Here is a 23,471-nt window from a genome sequence, read left to right as displayed (position 1 = left end):
AGTTTTGGTCTCTCTTAAACATCCTGTCCTCTTGCCAAAATGAAATGATGGTGGTGGAAAACAGGAATTTGAAATACCATTACAACTCAAATCATTTTGGGGCGATGTTAAATATAGGTTGCTCATAGATCTATGAATGACAACCGCAATATAATCACATTTTCTAGCCTTCATCTAAATGCCTGTTGAAATCCTCTACAATGAGAAAAGATGTACCAACTTGAAAATCTATTAATGGCTGATTTACAAATCAGTTACGTTCTTAAAACTTTCACAAACATTACAAATGCTATTAAAATAAGCCAACTTCTGAAATCACCATAGGTTAGGAAAACAAAATGCAGAGTCCTCAAGGTGAAACACACAGAAAAGGTGAGGTAAAGCTTGAATCGACATTACAAAGACACTAAATAAGCAGAGAAAATTCTAAACCAGCATAATCAGGAATAATATAATAAAGTATATTTCACCAGGCTATCATTATGAACAAAAGCTACAAAGGTAACCCTAGTGGGTTGTGTTTCACCTATTCACTTGTAAGTCAGCTGTTGGGAAGTAAAGGCAGCATATTTTCCCATAGTAATGTGCTAAACAGTGTTTGGGTTCCCAAATGAGCCTACAAATGATTACATGTGAAAGGTGTTGAGAACTAAAAACTGCAAAGCAAATTATGAACTATTATTTAGCCCATACTTGTAATAAAACTTTTCAGGAAGCAGGATCACTGGAATAACTAAAGCAAAACAAACAAAAGCACTTCAAACTTATCTTAAATACCAGGACATAAGAAAATACATATATATTCAGGAGGATTACATGGCTAATGGGTGGTTTTTGTGGAGATTGTGGAAGTAAGTTATGGACACATTCAAGGTTGTTAAATACGAAAGCGCTGACTTGTTATGTTAAATTTCACTTCAAAAGAAGTGGAACCCCACAGAAAGAAGCTCAGATTTTTTTAAAAAGAACATGGGGCTCCAAGAGGGTGTGAGGGTATGTGTGTAACATTATCTAAGGTAAAATTAATCATGCTATGAAAGGCAGGGGAAGAGGGTGGAAACGTAGGATACAAAATCTGCTCTCAGAAGGAAAGAAGTGGTGCAGAAGGCACCCCTGAATAGGAGTTTCTGTGCAAACTGCCAACTGGTAGAGTTTTGTATAGTGGGCTATCATTTCAAGGGACATGCTAATTTTAAAAACAAGTAATTCGATTTTAATGATGTCTTAAATATCATCTTGATTGAGCTTGTATGTTCTGCATATCATTAATAAGGTGTAACATAAGAATATTATGATTCTCCTCTGCCCTTACTCTAATAAATTTTCCTCTTTCCTAGAATGACAAAAACTACTGTCATCAGATGAACCCAGTGTGTCATAAATGAAAATTGCCAATATATTTGATTCTTCATACAAAGCTGTTAAACTTAGCACTATTAAGTACTGACAAGAACAGATATTGAAGGGGGCAAGTGAGGGGAAGCAGGATTCTCATGGGAAATAAGCAAAAATACCAAGAAAGGTAAGAGGTGGGTATGTGCGTAAGGGGGGAAAGAAAAAATATATGTAAATAGTGATATGAAGGGTAAAGAGAAATTTTTCACATTAAAATAGGAAAAAATTAGTCTTTAAAGTTCTTTAGTGTTCAAGGTTCATTTTACATATGAAGAAACCACTTAGTGTTAACAAGAAAGGACGACATTAACAATCATACAGGTTAGATATATTCAAAAGGCCAAAACAATTCTTTAAATTCTCCTAATAGTCTGTAAATCATTTCTATTATCAGATATGATTTGTTCCTGTTGTTGCTATAGTCACATTATTAATGCTTCCTTTAGGATTTATCAATGGTATAGGAATATTTTGGGTTTTTAAAAAATAACAGGGGCGCCTGGGTGGCTCAGTCGGTTAAACGTCCAACTTAGGCTCAGGTCATGATCTCACAGTTCGTGAGTGCAAGCCCCACATTGGGCTGTGTGCTGACAGTTCAGAGCCTGGAGCCTGCTTCGGATTCTGTGTCTCCCTCTCTCTCTGCCCCTCCTCCTCTCATACTCTGTCTCTGTCAAAAAATAAATAAACATACAAAAATTTTTTTTAAATAATGGATTTTTTTTCTGATTACAAGTATAAGACATACTCATTATAGGAAATTCAGAAAATACAGAAAAACATAATGAAAAGAACAATAATCACCCATAATTTTACCAACCAGAAATAACCAACGTTAACATTTTGGTGTATTTTCTTCTTAAAAGCTAAGACTTTTTATTAGTTGAAGGCAGCATTTAATTAACTAAGCTACTTCAACATTTTATCTGAAATGATAAATGTCTTGAGAAACACACACATCAACAAGGGAGTTCTAGACCATCTTCTTTCAAAAAAGCAAAAATAAATAGGGTTAACTCAAAATCACTGATTTGTATCTAACTTAAGCATTCAAGCGTTAAAACCAAGTAAATCACGACTAGGTCCTGATCCTAACAGCCTCCATGATGTCAGGCATGAATCACCAAACTTTCTTTTCAAAAGAAATGAATACTATAATAAGTCTATGGGTAAATTCAAGCAGCCATGATATATAGAAAGACATGCACATACAGCTGAAAGAGAAAAAAAGAACAGGAAATACAATAATAACAAAGAGCCCTTGTACTCTGCTCATAGGGCTCCAAAGTGGGTGTTCACAGCAAAATGTGGCAACTCTGAACTGGCTTGGTAACTGCATCAAAAAGTGCATGTACGCTGTGCTTGGAAATAACTCCCTACACTATATAGCTGAGGAGCGTCACAGTTAACTAGCTCCGGAGCAGTGAAAGAGAGCGTTTCTGTGGGTGACTGAGTTCCTACCACATGCTGCAAGAGGTCACTCCCTGAAGAGACAAAGTTCAAAAATTCTTCATCTTGGGGTGTGAGGTAGTCTTCTAGGGTTCTGGTACTGTTCTGTTTCTTGATCTAGGCTCTGGCTACACAGGCATGTTTACTTTGGGAAAATTCACTGAGCTATATACTAATGATTTCTGTACCTCATTGGTATGTATGTTATACTTCAACAAAATTTACATATACAAAAAATTCTTTGTCCCTAAGATAATATTCGTGGTACCCTATCAAGTAAACTCTGGGGAAAACCCCAACCAATAATTTACAGTTCAGTGGTCGTCATGAAAACAAAAAGTGATCTTAGCCAATGAGGTGCTACTTCACCAAGCAACAAGGAAATTAATTAGGTGCAAAACTCATTTGTGACAAAGACATCACCGATAGGAATATTATGGGGAGAAGAGAAACTAAAGGTACAAATGGTGATCAAACCTTTCAAAAGACCAAGTACACAATAGGTAATGCATATGGGTTAGACCAGATCACGTTTATGGCCAGAAGTATATATATTTACATAAATCTCTATAGAGCATATTTTTGCTTAAAAATTTTTTTTAACATTTATTCATTTTTGAGAGACAGAGAGTGACAAAGCGTGAGTGGGAGAGGGACAGAGAGAGAGAGGGAGACATAGAATCCGAAGCAGGCTCCAGGCTCTGAGCTGTCAGCACAGAGCCTGATGCGGGGCTTGAACCCAGGGACTGCAAGATCATGACCTGAGCTGAAGTCTGATGTTTAACAGACTGAGCCACCCAGGTGCCCCATTTTTTAAATGTACCAATTCATAATCCTCCCTGTCACCATTTCAGCACTTCCTTTCTGCCAGTTAATGAAAGAGAAGCTCGATCCCTACCCCCCTCAAAACTTACCCCATTCAACTTGTAAGGGAATCCTCTATTTTTAATTACATAGGGAAATGCTTACAATAACAAGCTGGATACAAAACTGTACATACAATACATAATTATAATTCTTTATATATACAGAGCAAAAGAAGAAAATAACAAAAATACCCCAAAATGATAAAATGCTTCTATTTATGGATTTTTATATTTTCCTTTAAATTTTATTTTCTTAATACATTAATACTCATAAAAAATAACCATTATGATAAAAGTAGGATATAAAACCCTATCTACACATGAAAAAGAAACATGAAGGAATATTAATGGTATTGTGGAATTATGCATAGTTTTTTAAAAAAATTTTTAGCGTTTATTTATTGTTGAGAGACAGAAAGAGAGCATGAGCAGGGGAGGCGCAGAGAGAGAGTGAGACACAGAATCTAAAGCAGGCTCCAGGCTCTGAGCTGTCAGCACAGAGCCTGACATGGGGCTCGAACCCACCAACTGTGAGATCATGACCTGAGCTAAAGTCAGATGCTCAACAGACTAAGCCACCCAGGCGCCCCAGGAATTATGCATAGTTTTTAGTTTTATGATTTTCTGTGTTTTCCAAGTTTTCTGCAAGAAGCAGGATTAACTTCATAATCAGAAATAACAGAAAATGTCTTTGATACTCTGTTTTTTCCATTTAAGGCTGGGAACAGATTAAATATGGCATTCTGTAGGAGATAACACATCTTCCAGGGACTGAGGGGGGGCATGGAGTTCTTTATGTGCTTAGAAAAACAATATCTGAGGTGCCTGGCTGGCTAAGTCGGAGAACATGTGACTTTTGATCTTGGGTTGTGAGTTTGAGCCCCACATTCAGTGCAGATTACTTAAAAATAAAATCTTAAAAAAAAATAATTTGCTGATCAAGCTATTTTTTAAAGGTTTTTATGTAATGGAATTCCACATATCACCAACAAATTCAGTGGAAGCATTTTAAGTGGAGACATAAATTGAATGCTGGTGTAAATCAAGCTTTTAAAACAAAGCAAAAAAACAGAACAGGGAAAGTTCAATGTAAATACTCATTCTCACTATCTCTTTGTTACATAAGTCATTTTGCCATTAAAAACACATAAACCATACTTATGACCCAAGCTCAGCAACCTGGAGAGTGAGGATGGACAACCAGTACAGATGACAGGGTGTGTGGAATCCAATGACGAGAGTAGAAGTTGCAACTTTCTGTTGTATTTCCATAAAATCAATCTCTAACAATTTTTATGAAATAATGGAATACAGAACAATGAAATCATTACTTGTTCACTGTCTTTTCCTTTAAAATGCAGAATGTTTGTGTTCATAACTCTCACGGTGCTTGGAACAGAGTAGGCACTCAGTAAACATACATTGCGTGAATAAACTAGCGAAGGCATAAAAAAATGAAAAATGAATAAAAACCCATTAATTGGCCCATGATGGTGATTACCATAGAAATTAAGGAGCCTGCAATCTGGAAGAATTTGTACACTCTTATTCCTCCTAATTTACCTTAATTATTTTGTATATTCAGGTAAGAAGCATAGTATGCACACAATATATCCTTGATAAATGCTCAGTGAATTGGATTTCAATCCCCTTCCCCACTAGATACTTTTCTAATGAATCTTATGACCCTCTGGCATTCTTTTCATTCTTGGGTATTTTTTTTTCATTCTTGGGTATTTAAAGCAACTCGACAAGCATTTTCAGAGCACACACAGTACAAAGGTTCCCATGAGGAATATGAAAATAAAATATTAAAATAACTACAATCCAGTAGGAAGGTAAAACATATAAACACATAACTACCAGTAAAATGCAAAAAGTACTATAAGACACGGAATGCCATGGGAGCTAAAACAAACGGATTATTTTGTTTTTGGTGTGGACTGTGGTGGGAAGAGTAAAGGAAGGAATTGACAAAGGCTTCAAAGATGAGACATTTGTGTTGGGTTTTGAAGGATGGGTAAGTTTTTGGCAAGCAGAGCTGGGAAAAAAAGGGTATAGAGGCAAAAGAGAAGTACAAACAAAGGAATGATAATGGGAAAGGACAGAGGGCATTTAGGGATCAACATGAGAGAAGAGGTACATAAAGCTTTGAAAGTATGTTGGGACCAGATTAAGAGTCTTGTATCCCATGCTGGGAAATGGAGTGTAAAATTTGTAAGCAATGGCTTTTCACACAATGGCACAGATGTGATCAGAGCTGTGTTCCAGCGGCAATGTGGAAGATCTAGAAGGAAGAAACAATCGATCAGTGGCAGGGAGAACAATTAGGAGGCTAAGCATTTGTTCCTATGAGAAGACACAGGAACTAAAAGCAGGGTAATAACAGTTGCAAGGGAGAATGGGACATATGTGAGATTTAAAGTGGATCAATTGGATGTGGCATTTACTGGAGGCAAGGGTGGTGGTGGCCCGGGTGTGAACACCAGGAAGAAGAGGTGTTAGATGAATGAATTAATAAAACAACCAAAATGAAACAAAAGAGAGATAAGAGAAGTAAAAGACAGCTTGGGAGAATTTCAGAGCAGTGGTCAACAGTGTTAAATATGGTACAGCAGAAATATCAAAAAGGATGTATCTAGAAATGGACTTTGAAATGGTTCTTTACATTGGTAAACCATCACCACCCAGTCTCTTCTCATCCTCTTTTGAACCTCTCTATTGAAAAAAGGTTCTCTTCAAAGTCAACATCCTAGGAAAAAAGCAGAATAAAAATTAAATGTCAAGTGGTTGAGAAGGGATTGGTGATAAATCACTATAAAATATTATCTTGAAGTCCTTTGTGAATGAAAAGATTGGTAGCTTGAGGGTGGTAGAAATAGTTATTTGAAAAAAGAATGACAAACACAGGTGGGCCCAAAGATGACTTTCTTGTGAAGAATTCAGTCTACTCACCCTATTCCTAAAGTGTGAAAGTTAGGATTCCAAGTAATGTGGATTTAGTACTCTAGGCTATTCATTTTCAAAGTATGTACTACAAACATCAGACTCCATTTTTGTTTTCTAAAATACATTTATTTAACTATCTTGATCGTGATAAAAAAATATTTCAGGAGCTTCCTTATATGCCAGGCACTGTGTTAAATACTGTATTTGTATTATCTCATTTAATCCCAGCAACTTTATGAGGAAAGTGTATTATTAAGACCATCCTAAACAGGAGAAAACAGGCACATAGAAAAGTAAAATAACTGGCCTAAGATTTTTAAAATACAGAAAGTCCCTGACTTAATAATGGATCGACTCGATGGCTGTATCAAAGCCAAACGCATTCAGTAGAAACTTTGGATTTGGAATGTTGATCTTTTCTGGGGCTAGCAATATGCAGTAGTGAGGCCAGCAGTGATGCTGGGCAGCGGCAGCGACCTGGCACTCCCAGCCAGCCATGCGGTCGTGAGGGTAAACAATCTACGTTTACATCCATTCTATACCCTACAACTATTCTGTTTTTCACTATCTGTACAGTATTCAACCAATTACATGAGATAGCCACATTTTATTATAAAACAGGCTTGGTGTTAGATGCCTTTGCCCAACTGTAGGCTAAGGGAGGTGTTCTAAGCATGTTTAAGGTAGGCTACACTAAACTATGATGTTTGGTAGGTTAGGTGTATTAAGTGCATTTTCGACTTACTGATATTTTCAATTTATGATGGGGTAATCAGAGGTGTAACCCCATCCTAAGTTGACCAAAATCTGACCAAAAATCTGAAGTGGCAGAGCCCAACTTGTTAATATGTTCTACTGTCTTTCAACAATGTATACAAGCAACTGTTTTATACATCTCATTGGAGACCACCAAATCATTAACTTAAACTGCTTGGTTCATTCACTTTTTTACAACCCTCAGGAATAACACTTACCCTGTCATGCCTTGGAATATGTTTCAAGTTCCCATAAATGTGTCATGGATTATGAAGGTTGTAGCACTGCTCAGGTCTTTCAATTAATTCATGCCTGCACATGTTTACTCGAGGAAAATTGTACAAGCAGGTACCTACAGCACTTCAACCCGTGGGCTGTGCTCAATTAGATAGCATGCAAGGTTCAGGCCCATCTGCCCAGCAAAAGCAGAACAGTCAGTTGCACAATAACATGTGTAACGTGTCTCATCATGACAATCCTACATTTTACATGGCTTTAGTGCTTACTCTAAGTTTTGGCTGCTTATCTCATTTTCATATTTAAGATAAAGATGTATGAATAGTGATTAACCTTGGAAACCAAAATTTTCTCCTAATTCCCTTCCAGGACTCTGGATCAATGTAGTTGAAAAATATCCAGAGACTGTAAGACAAGCTGCTAATAAACATCTACCATTTGCAATTATTTATCTGTGTAAATTAGGATTTTTCTGGATACTTTGCAACCCAAAACAATAGACAGAAATAAACTGCATGGGTTGATGCAAGGCTATGACTACCTTTTGTGAAATTTCGGTATACATAAAAACAGCCTCATTTTCCTGACTGATTGCTCTTTATATAGTGGAGTTCCTCTACAATAAACAAAAGTGTTAAAGCAACTGCTCTAAACCAGTTAGTTCTGTTACTTGAAACAAATGGGTCTTCATGTTCCCAGGACTGTGATAGGGGAGAGTATGGATGTTCATCCTGAATTCAAAAGGCAAACAATTCAAGCACTCCTGTGAGAATGGCTAAAGAGAGGTTTCATAAACAAAGACAACAGCAATGGCTTTTCCACATTTGGTGTCCCTTGGGTAATTCAAGACAATACATACTGAGTTAATCAACATTTAAACCTCAGTCCTACCTCTTTGCCACTAAGATCCCAGATAAGTTGTTTCTGACCAGAGATTACAATGAACCCTAGCCTAGGCTAACTCTCAGGAATGAGCAAAGCAAACAATACAAAACTTTGGGAGCAAATATTCAACAACACACGTGCATGAAATGCAAAGTGATTTTGTCCCCTGTGTTGAAAAGAAGTTTCTCGAGGCATTCATGGAAGAAATGTGATTCTATACTTCAAGTAACTAGGCTAGCTTTTTATGGCTAGTTAGCCTAGTGGTAAAATTTGCTATAGTTATCATCTCAGTAGTAAAATTTTTAAGTCTCAAAATACCTTTCTGAGTGTCACTTAATTAAGTGCTCAATATTTAGGCCTTTATTTCTAGACAGTATCTTGAAATAAAACAGCCATGATTCTATTTAAACTGACAGCTGCATAAGCATCTGTTTGTATGTTTTCTGCATCTTGCGGCTTTAACCTACTGTAATAACCAACTTTAATTGAGTGTGATTATTATCTGTTAGGTGGCTTACATATATTATCCTTAATCCTAGCAACGTAGGGGCACCTGGGTGGCTCAGTCGGTAAAGCATCCAACTTTGGCTCAGGTCACCACCTCATGTTTCCTGGGTTCAAGCCCCATACCAGGCTCTGTGCTGACAGCTCAGACCCTGGAGCCTGCTTCAGATTCTGTGTCTCCTTTGCTCTCTGCCCCTCCCCCACTCGCACTCTGTCTCCCTCTCTCTCAAAAATCAATACACATTAAAAAAGTTTTTTAAATTACAAAAAAAAGAAGAAAACAATCCCAGCAACATAAGTATCTCCATCTTACAGATGCAGAAACTGAGACTCAGTAAAGTTACAGAACCTGATCAAGGGTACAAAGCTATTGTGTGCTAAATCCAGAATTTGACACCCGTTCTTGACTATGATGCGTGTGCTTTTTGTAGTACACCATATTGTCTCTGAATAGCATATAAGTAAGATGTATGTAGACTGCTTGGCACTTAGTGGGAGCTCAACAAAAATTAATTTTAGTGTCCCTTAAAACTATCACATAAATATAAGCTTACATCCTTAACAGAAAGTAGGATAAAAGTGATCTAAATAGGAACTGTCTTATTAAAGAGTACTCTTCAATTTCAAATCGTTCATGCAAACGAATCTCATTTGGAAGAGACAAAGTTAAACTTTTGCATTTAGATAGCCAATTGAAACTTAAGGACTTTAAAATTTACCAAATCCTTATTCTTCATTTTTATTAGACTTTAAAACATAATTTCATTCTAATCAATGACTTATCAACCAGGAGAGATACACTTGCTCCTTTAATCAATATTAAAATCTAAGAATCGCAGCATTTTAGAGCTGGAAGGGATCTTAAGAGTTCATCTCCTTCGCTTTTGTCTCTGCACACTCTGCCAATTTGGCCTCCACCTCCTAACTCTATACTATCATTTGGCTAGTGAGTAACTTGTACAAGGTCACAAAGCTGCTAGGGGCAAAGAAGGGACTAAAAGAACTCCGATCTCCTGAGTTCCAGTTCAGTGCTCTTTCCATTTTACCACCCAACCCATGCAAGTGCTCTCTAGGGAGGGCCAAACCCACCGCTTTAAGAAAAACACAAAACCTCTAGTACTGAAATAAGCAGATTCATCTCTCCAGTGACTCCTTAAAAGGCTAATCCTATCAGCTAGCCTTTACTGAAAAGGATGGTGTATTAAAACTCTTTACAGGCTTTAGTTCATTTCATCCTCAAGGCAAACCTGTGGGAGTTTTTCTTAGTTCTTTCCCTTTTGATTGATGAGGGAACACAGACTGGAAAGACTTCAAATAAGTTGCCCAAGGTCACAGGACTAGTTAGCAATGGAGCCGGAATTTAACCAAGGTCTGACTTGGGGCCCAGCTCTCGAACAACTATGATATACTGCTATTTTGTGTCTCTTCCTTTTTCTCCATTTTTTTTTCCCTTTGTCCTTTGGGGCTTCGGATCATACATACACTGTCACTACCTAATCACAAATAGGGAGAAGGTTTCTGGAAGAATCACCCAACAGGGAAAAACTGTAACCCACACCATCTCCACAAATTGAAGACCCACCTGGACTATTTTTCCCAAAGTCTAGGCCTTTGCTATCCTCATCCACAAAGCTCTTTTTTTTTTTTCAGTAACATTAATCACCTGTTTGGCCACTCAATAACCGAAATCGGATGTTTCAAAGGCAAACGAAAGCACTGATACCGACAGTTGCTTGGGACCCGAGACCCCGGGGCAGAGAAGAGCCCCCAAACTAGGCAAAGTTTCCACCCAAACTGCAATGAGGTTAACAGGGCACAGTAACACAATCTCGTATACTTGATACTAGGAAACAGGGAGAGAAAAACTGGGAGAGAGGAGGGCAAAACCTGCCTCCGGCCTGAGGCTGTTAAACAGGAAAAAGAGTGAGGAAGGGATTTCCAGGCCGCCTGCACTCCAGTCATTTCAAAGCCAATGCCCACCACCAAAGCAGCCAACGCAAGGCACCCTTGTGGAACACCAGGAAAAGGCGACCCAAGGAGCCCAAACAGTCCTTCTCGACTTGCCAGCCTCCGCACTCCGTTGGTCTTACCCTTTTCCACCAGACAGGCACATTCTGAAGGATTTTTTTTCGCCCACGCAGGGTGAGATCTTGGGAAGGAGAAGACCCTGCCTCACTTGGTAGGGACAGAAAGGGCACTCGTTTTCCCAGCGATGCAAGGGGATAGGGGAAAGACAGCACCGAGCAAAATAAGAGGAAAAAAAAAAAAAAAAAAACTGGCCTCGGAGGGGGGTTGATGGGGCGCAATGTAGTAGCTGCACTCACCCGGGTGAGACATGGGGATGACCTCATTGCGGGTCCCCGGGAAGTTAAAGATGACGGCTCCAGACGCCCCTCTCTCGTAAGCCAGATGGATCTTGTCTGCGAAGGTGCAGCCCCCGCCGCGCTGGATGAGGGCCAACCAAGAGACCTGCACGGCGCTTCCCCAGTCCCCCGGGACCGTGGGCACCGTGAAATTCGTGTGCGGGTTACAGGCGTTGAGCGCCCCCGGCCCGTCGGGCGGCACCAGGACCCCGGCCACGGGTTCGAGCGGCGAATCCTGGCCGTACACGCCCTCCTCGCTCAGCTCCCACACCGTGCGGTTCACTCCGGTGTGCGGAACCCGCCAGGACACGTTGAGGTACGCGGTCCACACAGCCTCGGCCCCCCGGGAGCCGGGGGCTTGGGGACTTAGAGCAAGCAGGAAGCACCACGCCAGCAATCGGGAAAAGCCGCAGCCACCACGGCACAAGACCCCGGCCCCGGGAGGCGGCCCCATGACGCGCGCGCTCTGCGGTTCCCGAGGGGCCCCTGGCACGCGCCCTCCTGGCTCTCGGCGGAACCCGGCCGGGCCCAGGTGCGCGCCAGGTGGGAAGGAGGCGGAGAGGGGCCGGCACGCGCCGGAGCTAGGTGGGAGCCGCGAGGCACGTAGCGTCGGCGAAGTGGCTGCAGCAGATGCAGCTCTTCGCAGCTCCGGTCCTCGCCGCTACTGCTGCGGCCGCGTCGGGCTCTGGGGCTTTAGCTGGAAGCTCCGCCCAGAGGACTGGGGGTAGAGGTGGCTGGGAGGGAGGAAAGGACACTGCGGGATCCGCCTCTTAAAAGGGTAACAGGATGGGCAGGCTAGTTAGAGTAGGCTCTGAGGCTGTGTGGCCAGGTGTGTCGCGTCGCGTTCTAAAAAATGGACAGGCCAGGAACTATATACCATCTGCGACCGTAAAAGCTCTCCAGTAGGAGAGCCCGTTTGGGGTTGCAAGAATAGGTTTTTCACTCCAAACATTTGCCTAAAGGCCTTTTCTGGCTTAAGGTGCCAGAATGTGAAAGTACTTCTAGAAAGCGCGAATCAGAAGGGTCTGAGTTGTAGTCAAGGGAATTCGGGTGGGTGGGTGGTGTCCGGAGAGCGGGCAGGCAGGCTGTTTATTGATTCTCTAGAGGGGGAGGGGCAGGAAAAGCGCATTGTTAGTTTTTTTTTTTTTTTTTTTAAAGCTTTCTCCTTTCTTGCTCCAGACAAGCGTCATACTGGGTATTTCCTTCTGACGCTTACCTCGTGCTAAATAGACTGCATCAGAAGCCCCTTCTGAAAGTAATGTTAGTCCTCAGAAAAGAATTACCGTTTTCACACACATCAAAACTAAGTCTCTTCTCTCGTCTTCCACAAACAGGTTTACTCGAATCTATACATCTGCGCCATTCCTGACCTTAGCTATATAATCTTTGCCCGTTTCCCACCAACTGAAGGGAGCCTGACTCACCTTGGTGATTCATGCATGGTACTATTGCATTATGATTCCTCCTTACTTTAAGTGTACAATTTTTATCTGCCCTGTCAATTACTGCATTTAAGAGGTGCTTAAGAAATATGCATTGGACAAAAGTGAATTAATACACCTGTTGTATAACAGTTATGGATAACTTTTTACCTTGGGGAAGTTACTTCTCTGTGACTCAGTTTCCTTATCATCTGTAAAATGGGGATAGTAATATCACCTACCTCATAAAGTTGTTCAGACGATTAAATGAGTTCATACATGTAAAGCACTTAGAACAGTGCTTAGCACAGTGTAAAAAATATATCTGTTAAATACTATTATTAGTAAACAGGGTCAGGGACCCCATACCTTGTAAATAATCTTAAAGTTGTCACTTTGAGATAATAATCAGAGACAGTGATGTTCAGGATTTTCAGTTTTAGCTACATTTTCAGTTCAAAGAGACAATTCACTTTATCCAGCCCAACATTTGTTAAATTCCCAGTCACACTCCCCTCCGTCCCTGGCCCAACATTTACTTAATCAATATTATTCCCAAAGATTAAGCAATGGGACAATTTTTCACTTGATACTCTCATGGCTTGAGACAAACCTAAGGGAAAATTCACACCATAACTAAACAGCACTAGAATCCAAATTAAATGGGCAAATCTGTGAAACATGAACCCTATTATACTAAAAGGAACATAAGAGATCAAAGTGGGTATGTGAGGCCAACAGCATGACACCCCCAACTACGGATGATGTTTATCTCTGAGATAAAAATTACCTACAGAAAAAGGAAAGGGTAGAATCGACCATCTCTAAGAAATAGTACAATTCTAGAAATTGTCTGAATTTGTTGAAGAACACACGAAATTCAATAACGATTACCTGTGTGGCAATCAACTATGTTGTACTTAAAGGAAACAATGTATTTAAAATTAAAGAGATCTTTGGGGCACCTGGGTGGCTCAGTGGGTTAAGCATCGGACTTCGGCTCAGGTCATGATCTCATGATTGGTGAGTTCGAGCCATGATTGGTGAGCTTCGGATTCTGTGTCTCCCTCTCTTTCTGTTTCTCCCACGCTAGCACTCTGTCTCTCTCTCTCTCTCTCTCTCTCAAAAATAAATAAAGATTAAAAAAAATAAAGAGATCTTTTATAAGGCATCTACAAAAATGAAGTTTGGAGAGACATTTGTTAATATTCATTCTTAAACAAGTATTTCTTGCACATCTACTATATGCCAGCCCTCAACTAAGCACTGGGGTAAAAAGGAAAAAAAGCAAATAAGACATTAACTCTGCTCTCAAAAAATTCATAAATTAGTTTCAATGGGACAAACAAGCAAACTTATTATTGCAGTATAGAGAGCTATATGTGTATAGTGTGAGTGCTGTGACAGAGGTGTGCACAGGGCAGTAACGGGTAATAGAGAAGAGGAACCTAACCCAGGCTGGGAAGTAAGGAAAAGCTGCCCACAGGAGGTGACACCTGTCCATGCTGAGTTTGAGAGGGTTAGCCTTCCTAGGCAGAAAACAATACAAGGGAATGCGCTGAGGCATGAAACTGAAAATGTTGGGAGACAAAATGTACTACAGGCTCTATAAACACAAAATGGTTGGAACCCAAGAGTACAAGACACAAAGTTCTATGGGTGCACAGAGGTCAGTTCTCGAGAGTCCTTTCATCAAAGCTGAGGAGTTTGGACTTTATCCAAAAGCAGGGAGTAATACAATCAGGGTTTACACATGGAGTAATATAATCAGCTCTGAATTTTAGAGATCATTATGGCTCCTCTGTGGATAATAGACTGGAGGGGACAAGATGAGAAGGAGTGGGCCAAGATAGAAGATTTTCAGGAGTGCTCCAGGTGAGAGAAGAAGCTGGCCCAGCCTAGACAGGTAGCAGAGATAAAGAGAGGTGGACAGATTGGAAATTTATGTTGGAGGATAAAAGAGAGGGAAGAGTTAGGGTTTGCTCTGAGGTTTTTGGCTTGGAAGACTGGATGACATTCAGTCAGGAGGATGGCTTTATTTATTTTTTTAAAGTTTATTTATTTTGAGAGAGAAAAAAAGAGAGCACGAATGGGGGAGGGGTGGAGAGAGAGAGAGAGAGAGAGAGAGAGAGAGAGAGAGAGAGAGAATCCCAAGCAGGCTCCACAGGGTCAGTGCAGAGCCCAAAGCGGGGCTTGAACTCACGAACCATTGAGATCATGGCCTGAGCCAAAGTCGGAAGCTTAAACAGACTGAGCCACCCAGGCACCCCAGAGGAGGGGTGTAAATGGGCAGAAGCGGGTGGAAGAGAGATGAGCTCAGTATAGATACGTTGATTTTGAGTTGCCTATGATGTAACTAGGTAGAACCCTCCGGTGAGCAGTTGGATTTTCTGATTATTGAACACCTACCAAGTGCAAGCCACTGGAGAGGCATAGGTATACAGAGACAAAAAAAAAGTCCCTACCCTCAATGAGTTCACAGTTTAGTAGGAAAGTCAGAGAGGTAGACGATAACAGTACAGTTTAATAACTGTTATGACTGAGAAAAACGTAGGGTGCTATGGCAACATGGGTGTGGCTGAGTCTTTAAGAACAAATAGAGTTAATCAAGCAAAAGGGTGTAAGTATATTCAGGCATAGGCAATAATATATTACATGAAAACACCAGGAGCATTCAGGGAACTAACATTAAATAGTTAAGTATGGCTGGGATGCAAGTTGCAAAGGGAGAGCCAGGGAAAGTGAAGCTGGACAAGTAGGCTGTGCCAGAATATGAAGAGTTTAGAAAATTGTGTTAAAGAGTATGGATTCAACACATATGTGCATACAGGCACACACACACATAAAGTAAATATGGCAAAATGATAGCAATTGTTGAGTCTAGATGGTGGGTCTATAGGTACTCACTGTACTATTTTTTTCAACTTCTATTTTTTAATTTTTAATTTTTTTGTTTTTAGAGACAGCATGCATGAGTGGTTGAGAGGGGCAGAGGGAGAGAGCTAGAATCTTTTTTTTTAATGTTTATTTATTTTTGAGAGAGAGATTGCAAGCATCAGCAGAGAAGAGGCAGAGAGAGAGGGAGACAGAGCATCCAAAGCCAGCTCTGTGCTGATAGCAGAGAGCCTGATGCGGGGCTCAAACCCATGAACTGGGAGATCATAACCTGAGCTGAAGTTGGATGCTTAACCAACCGAGCCACCCAGACGCCAGAGAGAGAGAGAGAGAGAGAGAGAGAGAGAGAGAAAAGAATCTTAAGCAGGCTCCATGCTCAGCGTGGAGCCCGACACAGGGCTTGACCTCAGGATCTTTGGAACCATGACCTGAGCCAAAGTCAAGAGTTGGACACTCAACCAGCTGAACCACCCAGGTGCCCCTTGTCTCTATGTTTTAAGCATTTTGTAATGATGTTTTAAACTGTGAATTTATATTGAAGTCAGTGGAACAAATAAATGATTATTATGGTACCTAGGCTCAAATAGATCATCTGGATTGTATGAAGACAAGACAGGAGGCAGAAAGACTAGTGAGGAAGCTAACATCTGCAGCACTATTCTGGAGGTCTAGCCCAGTTGTGGAGATGGAGATATCACACTATTATAGCTTAAAGACATGTAACTGTTAAAATCATCCTATGAACTCCCCTTGCTATGAGTCCATCCTCATCAAGCAACCTTCTTATTATCAGCTAGCTCCCCATGTAAATATGCCTATAGGGAGATAATGCACTGATCAGCAAACACTAGTATCTGGTCCACTTGGAAGTTATACTTCTGATTATAAATTAATCAGTTGGCATTCTGGCATGGATATTGGTCTCTTGTGAATTTGGTTAAATGTGAGTCAGTCCCCAAGAGCCCAGTCTCTAGTTATACTACCAATCAAATCTCAAAACCTACAAAGCTAAGAACCAGACTGCATATCATGACTGCATCAAAGTCCTTCCACTCTGTGGAGACTTGTCTGGGTAACTCTGTGGCTTTCCCCAATAATATCCCTCTGTCTGTGATTTCTTTTCAAACTGCAACAGAGCCTTGCTCCTATGAATAAGACCTGTTGATCAGGAGCATCAGCATCAGCAGGGAGCTTGTGAGAAATGAAGAATTTTGGGTCCCACTCCAGACCTGCTGAGTCAGAACCTGCATTTTAACAAGATCTGCAGATGATTTGTACACATGCACACAAGTTTCAGAAGCCCTGGGGCAAACTAGGGTATTGCTGATGGGTAGCCAGCACCCAGGCTCTGCTTGAACACTCCCAGTGTCAGAGTTTACTACCTCACAGAGCATCGCATCCTGAATAGTACTACATTTTGCTTGTTGGAAAGTTCATGAAAGTGTAGTTTGACTTTGCTTCAGTCCTTCCACTTCCTCCTACCCAGCTCCTGCAAGCCCGGGTCCCTAGAGTTTCCTTGCTACTCATGGCTATATTGCCACTGCACCAGGACGTTTGCTTTGAGCAATTTTCCTGTACCAAACTTCACCTTATTCCCAACCCTCCAACCAAATGGACTAGCCATAGAAGTATTCCCTAGAAGTCCTACTGTCCTTAAGGCTAAATAACAGCTACTGCTCATTGAGCATTCGCTATGTACTGTACATGCACTATCTCATTTAATTTTTTTAAATTTTTAATGTTTATTTTTAACAGAGAGAGAGAGAGAGAGACAGAGCATGAGTGGGGGAGGGGCAGAGAGAGAGGGAGACACAGAATCTGAAAGCAGCTCCAGGCTCCGAGCTGTCAGCACAGAGCCTGATGCAGGGCTCGAACTCACAGACTGTGAGATCATAACCTGAGCTGAAGTCGGAAGCTTAATGGACTGAACCACCCAGGTGCCCCTATTATCTCATTTAATTTTCACAATCATCCACTATTATCCCCGTTTTCAGAAGAGCAGACCGGCTCAGAGAGAATTTACAACCTGATTGAGGTCATATAACTAGTAACAGAATCAGGATTCCAATGCAGTCCTGACTCTAAGTGTTAATAGCTGATAATGACTCCGTATCTTCCTTTTGGAGAGTGGCTTTCGCACTTTAACATGGCCTTATACCAAAATAAGTTCAAGTGAAATGTTTCTCATATGCATTTCAGGCACTGTAACCAGTGAGGGAGACACACTTGGGCCAGGAACCTTTTGGGATTTCTCAAATCCTACCACCAAGGCTAACCCTGCTAAATATTTGTATCAGCAGTAGTGAGCCAAAAGGTGCCTTGAGCAGTGTGCCATCTAAATAATGAACTAATAAGCAGAGAAGCATCATGCAGAAGCAACAGCAGGGCACCATTGTGACCAATTATGTTTCCAATCACCCTGAGTTTCTGCAGAGGTACAGAGATGGACAACAGCATTCAGCCTTTGATATGTCTGCAAGAAATGAGACATCACACCTGGCTTCTTACCATTAAATAAATGGCAAAGCACCATCTGGGACAAATAGTGTCTTGACAACTAAGCAATGTCGTGGCTACACAGCTCATAATATAGGTGTAGAAAATGTGTAGAGAGGGGATGGCAACAATTTTCTGCTCCAGGCAGCTGTTTTGTGGATAGCAAGAGGGAATTGATGGGGGTGTGGAGAGAGTGAGCAGCCAAACAAAGCAAAAAGCCCACAATGTGATGGTGCAGCATATTTTCAAATAACATCATTTCTGAGTGCAGGTAAACTTCAGTCAACTCAAGTGGGTATGCAACTATTAGAAAACAGGGGATTGTTGTTAAACCAAGCTTTCCTGCACTCAAAGACAAGACAGAATTTCAAAGAAGTGATCTCCAACAGTGGGTATGCTCTCTCTGAAACAGTCTTCTCACGTCCATAATTATAAGCTACCCCTTATAATTAATAGCTACCCCTTTTTAATTAAAAAAAAGTTTATTTCAGGCAAAAACCTCTTTGATCTTGGCCACAGCAACTTCTTACTCAACATGTCTCCAGAGGCAAGGGAAACAAAAACAAAAATGAACTATTGAGACCTCATCAAAATAAAAACCTTCTGCACAGAGAAGGAAACAATCAGCAAAACTAAAAGGCAACCGACGGAATGGGAGAAGATATTTGCAAATGACATATCAGAATCAGATAAAGGGTTGGTATCCAAAATCTGTAAAGAACTTCTCAAACTCAACACCAAAAAAAAACCAATTCAGTGAAGAAATGGGCAAAAGACATGAATAGACACTTTTCCAAAGAAGACATCCAAATGGCCAACCGACACATGAAAAGATGCTCAGCATCACTCATCATCAAGGAAATACAAATCAAAACCACAATGAGATACCACCTTACACCTGTCAGAATGGCTAACATTAACAACTCAGGCAACAACAGATGTTAGCAAGGATGCAGAGAAACAGGATCTCTTGCATTGCTGGAGGGAATGCAAGCTGGTGCAGCCACTCTGGAAAACAGTAGGGAGGTTCCTCAAAAAATTAAAAATAGAACTGCCCTGCGACCCAGCAATTGCACTACTTGGTGTTTATCCCAGGATACAGGTATGCTGTTTCAAAGGGACACATGCACCCCAATGTTTATAGCAGCACTATCAAAAATTGCAAAAGTGTGGAAAGAGCCCAAATGTCCATCGATGGATGAATGGATAAAGAAGATGTGGTATATATATGCAATGGAGTATTACTCAGCGATCAAAAAGAATGAAATCTTGCCATTTGCAACTACGTGGTTGGAACTAGAGGGTATTATGCTAAGCGAAATTAGTCAGTCTGAGAAAGACAAATATCATATGACTTCACTCATATGAGGACTTTAAGACACAGAACAGATGAACATAAGGGAAGGGAAGCAAAAATAATATAAAAACAGGGAGGGGGACAAAACATAAGAGACTCTTAAATATGGAGAACAGAGGGTTACTGGAGGGATTGGGGGGGGGATGGGCTAAATGGGGGAGGGGCATTAAGGAATCTACCCTTGAAATCATTGTTGCACTATATGCTAACTAATTTGGATGTAAATTTAAAAAATAAAATTAAAAAAATTAAAAAAAACAAAGGAAAAAAGATAAATAAAACATTAAATAAATAAATATAAAAAATTACCAAAAAGTTTATTTATTTATTTAGAGAGAGAGAGAGACAGAGAGAGAGGGAGAGAGAGAGAGAGAGAGAGAGAGAGAGAGAGAGAGAGAGAATCCTAAGCAGGCTCCATGCTGTTAGTGCGGAGCCTGATGCAGAGCTCAAACCCACGAACCATGAGATCATGACCTGAGCCAAAACCAAGAGTCAGACGCTTAGCAGACTAAGCCACCCAGGAGCCCCCATAAGGATAGCCCTCAGCTATCCTTGAGAACCTACTATAGGCCAGGTACTTCTACCTATGAGATAAGTATATGATACATCATACAGAAGAAGAAACTGAGGATCAGGTTAAGTAACTTACTGAGGTCACCCATGGTAACCATATGGCAGAATTGGAATTTGACCCATCTTAAATAAAATCTACACTTGTTCCGGGGTGCCTGGGTGGCTCAGTCAGTTAAGCGTCCGACTTTGGCTCAGGTAATGTTTAATAAACATTAAAAAAAACACTACACTTGTCCTATTATACCACATTCCACTCTATTCAATAGTACTTTCAAAAATAACGGTAGGAAGGCAACATATTTATTGCAAACCTACTATGTGCCAGATACTTTACATGCATGAATTATATATATATCAGTCAACTCTTACAACAGGTAATAAGATCCTATTATAATTCCCTTTTTTTTTCAGATGAGGAAAATGAGGCTCAGAAAAGTAAAGTATCTTGCCAAAGGTCATACAACCAGTATGTGGCAGAGTTGGAATTCACAGTAGGAGTATGACTCCAAATTCTATGCCATTTTCACTCTCCTATACAACCTCTCCACTTACATAGTAAGGAAATTATGACAGGGTGCAAAGAATGGGTGTTTTACAGTACATCCAGTAACATATTTTAGCATTCTACAAAGCCCCTCACCAGAGGGCCCAGATTTCCTGCTTTGCAGCCTCCAAATTCCTAAACAGATTATGAAAGTACATTTAGTCAAGTGCTTAATCATCATTTATAAATGCTTACATCTTCAGGTGAGCACTCTCACTCCCATGAGTGTGTGGCGAGCAGTGCCTGAACACGTGTGTGTTATGTGCAGAAAGGGTGTTTTATGTCCGTGGATGAAAATGAGTACAGAAAGGAATTGTATTGATGGATGACAATGCAGAAAATTTGTACTAAATTGTGTCAATTTGGTTGCTACTGGGGATTAGATTAGCTATCGAGTTTGGGGAGATGATTGAGGAGATCCCAGATTGCTAAAGAGGAACAAGAGTGGGGAAGGGCCCAAGATATGGGGAACAGGAATGGCATTGGCAGAACATTGGGCAGGGCCAGTGCTGGGGGGAAATGATGGACATGGCACGATTGATTTTTACCTTCCCTCCACTGCCGGCATCAGGACAGCCTACTTGGGAAACTCATCTGGTCTCAGGCAGTCTCCTCTCTTTCCTTTTCAGGTTTCTAGTAAGATGAAGATTCCAAAAGAATTAAATCTGTGACCACAAGAGATTTATGTATATGCTATTGAAAGAAAGAAAAGTAATTACTTGGGGAAAATGAGCGAGAACAATGTTTTTAATGAATTTTCCCTACAGATATGAAAACATGTGAGATTTAGTTCCAATCCATTAATGCTACTCAGTAGACTAGATCCACAGAGCACCCCACTCCAGCCTCTGCTGTTATTTTTTTTTAATTTTTAATGTTTATTTATTTTTGAGAGAGAGAGAGACAAAGTGCGAGTGGGGGAGGGGCAGAGAAAGAGGGAGAAACAGAATCCGAAACAGTCTCCAGGCTGTGAGCTGTCAGCACAGAGCCCGATGCAGGGCTCGAACCCACAAGACATGAGATCATGACCTAAGCTGAAGTCGGGTGCTCAACCAACTGAGCCACCCAGGCGCCCATCTGCTATTAGTTTTAGATTTACTGTTGGCTGGATATTTGACACTGAGGAAGTTTCTCTTTCTTCTTCTTTTTTAAAATGTTTATTTATTTATTTTGAGAGAGAGAAAGAGAGCACATGCACAAGTTGGGGAGGGGCAGAGAGAGAGGGAGAGAATTCCAAGCAGGCTCCACACTGTCAGTGCAGAGCCTGATGCAGGGCTCAAACTCACAAACTGTGAGATCACAAACTGTAAGCCACTCAGGCACCCCAGTTTCTCTTTCTTCTTGCTCAACTATAAAATGGGGAAAATAATAATGAAAAATTATATAGCTATATTCTGAACCACTTAATGTTCCCTCAAATTAAAGCCTAACAACTCAAATAGTATATCTGAAGAAGTATCTATGATCTTGCCACTGCCTAGCACAAATGATAGAAGAGCTATAGAGGAGGGTGGGCCTGGCAGGCATAGATCAGATCAGTTTACTAAATTAGGGAGGAGTTGAGTTCTTAAAAATGTACATGGACAATGGGTGTTTTTTTTTAACCTACAGACAGAATGGGGTTAATTTTAATTTTAATTTTTTAAGTGTATTTATTTAGAGTGAGCATGTATGTAAGTTGGGGAGGGGCAGAGTGACAGAGAGAGAGAGAGAGAGAGAGAGAGAGAGAGAGGGAGAGAGAGAGAGAGAGAGAGAGAGAGAGAGAGAGAGAGAGAATCCCAAGCAGTCTCAGCTCTGTCAGCGCAGAGCCCGAAGTGGGGCTCATGAACTGTAGATCATGACCTGAGCTGAAGTCGGATGCTTAACCATCTGAGCCACCCAGCTGCCCCAGGGGTTCATTTTTAATGGGAACATAATTTGATAATTCCTAGTAAAGCTGGGATTTCTGAAAAGCAGTTTAAGAATAAACATACTTGTATTAGAGTGCATAATCACAATCACCTACTGAGGCCAAGGCTTGCCCTTTAGAAGCTCAGGTCTGCCCAAGTGTGGGCAAAGGCAGCCTTTGTATTCCAAGGGGCAAAGTCACAAATTCACAGCTGCCAGCTATATGCATTAGGATTAGCCACAACTGGCCAGGGCTCAAAACTGATCAATAACATGTAGTAAACAAGTATTTGGCATTAAGTGACCAGGTGCTGTCACATAGTTGAGACAGCTGAAATCAGCTGGCTTACCACTTGTAATTCGCACAGTAATTAAGTTTTGTCACACCAGAATTAGATAAGTGTTATGGTTATATTGGTCACAGGAAACAGGCAAGGGGCAAGCAGGCCTTCAACAAAAGGGTATTTTGTGGCTACAAAAATTACTTTGGTTTGACTTCATCACAAATCATGCAATGTAAAGGCATAGGAACTTTAATGAGGAAAAATACTAAGGGGAACATCCAAAGGAAAAAAAGTGTCCCGATCCACTGAACCACAGAACACTCTGGAATCTATAAAATCACTTCTCCCTTAGCTGACAAACCTTCAAATAGCAGGGAGTAGATACACTTTTTTCTAAGTTGTCTCTGTGTAACTTTGGGTGCAGATAGCGTCAGTATACTTCATGTTCTTCATAGCAAACTAGTTCAGATGCAGAAGTCAGTGACTGCTTAATATTCTGGATGTTGTCAACTCTGGAGCCACAGAAAGCCTTTCACCAGAGGCAATGAAGTGGCTCAGCAATGTTTGCTCTTTGGGAGAGAAGAGAAAAAAAAAAGAGCAGAAATTGAAAGCC

General features: G+C 40.8%; 1 protein-coding gene across 2 annotated transcripts in view; it reads right to left on the bottom strand.

Annotated features, from left to right (window-relative positions):
- The window catches only part of RNF128 (ring finger protein 128), a 108,978-nt gene that overhangs the window by 50,459 nt on the left and 35,048 nt on the right, over positions 1-23,471 (bottom strand). The window contains exon 1 of one of the 2 annotated variants that reach the window (XM_004000758.6): positions 11,363-12,092. The exons of the other annotated variant lie outside the window; for it this stretch is intronic. Within the exon in view, the coding sequence (XP_004000807.1) occupies positions 11,363-11,855 (493 nt within the window). The 5' untranslated portion in view covers positions 11,856-12,092. Of the gene's footprint in view, positions 1-11,362; positions 12,093-23,471 lie in introns of those variants that run through there. 2 annotated transcript variants of the gene reach the window in all.

This window comes from Felis catus, chromosome X (assembly GCF_018350175.1).
Source record: "Felis catus isolate Fca126 chromosome X, F.catus_Fca126_mat1.0, whole genome shotgun sequence".
In the NCBI taxonomy this organism is placed as follows: domain Eukaryota; kingdom Metazoa; phylum Chordata; class Mammalia; order Carnivora; family Felidae; genus Felis; species Felis catus.
The sequence above is the reverse complement of the archived record's forward strand: the minus strand, read 5'-3'. Positions and strand labels throughout refer to the sequence as shown.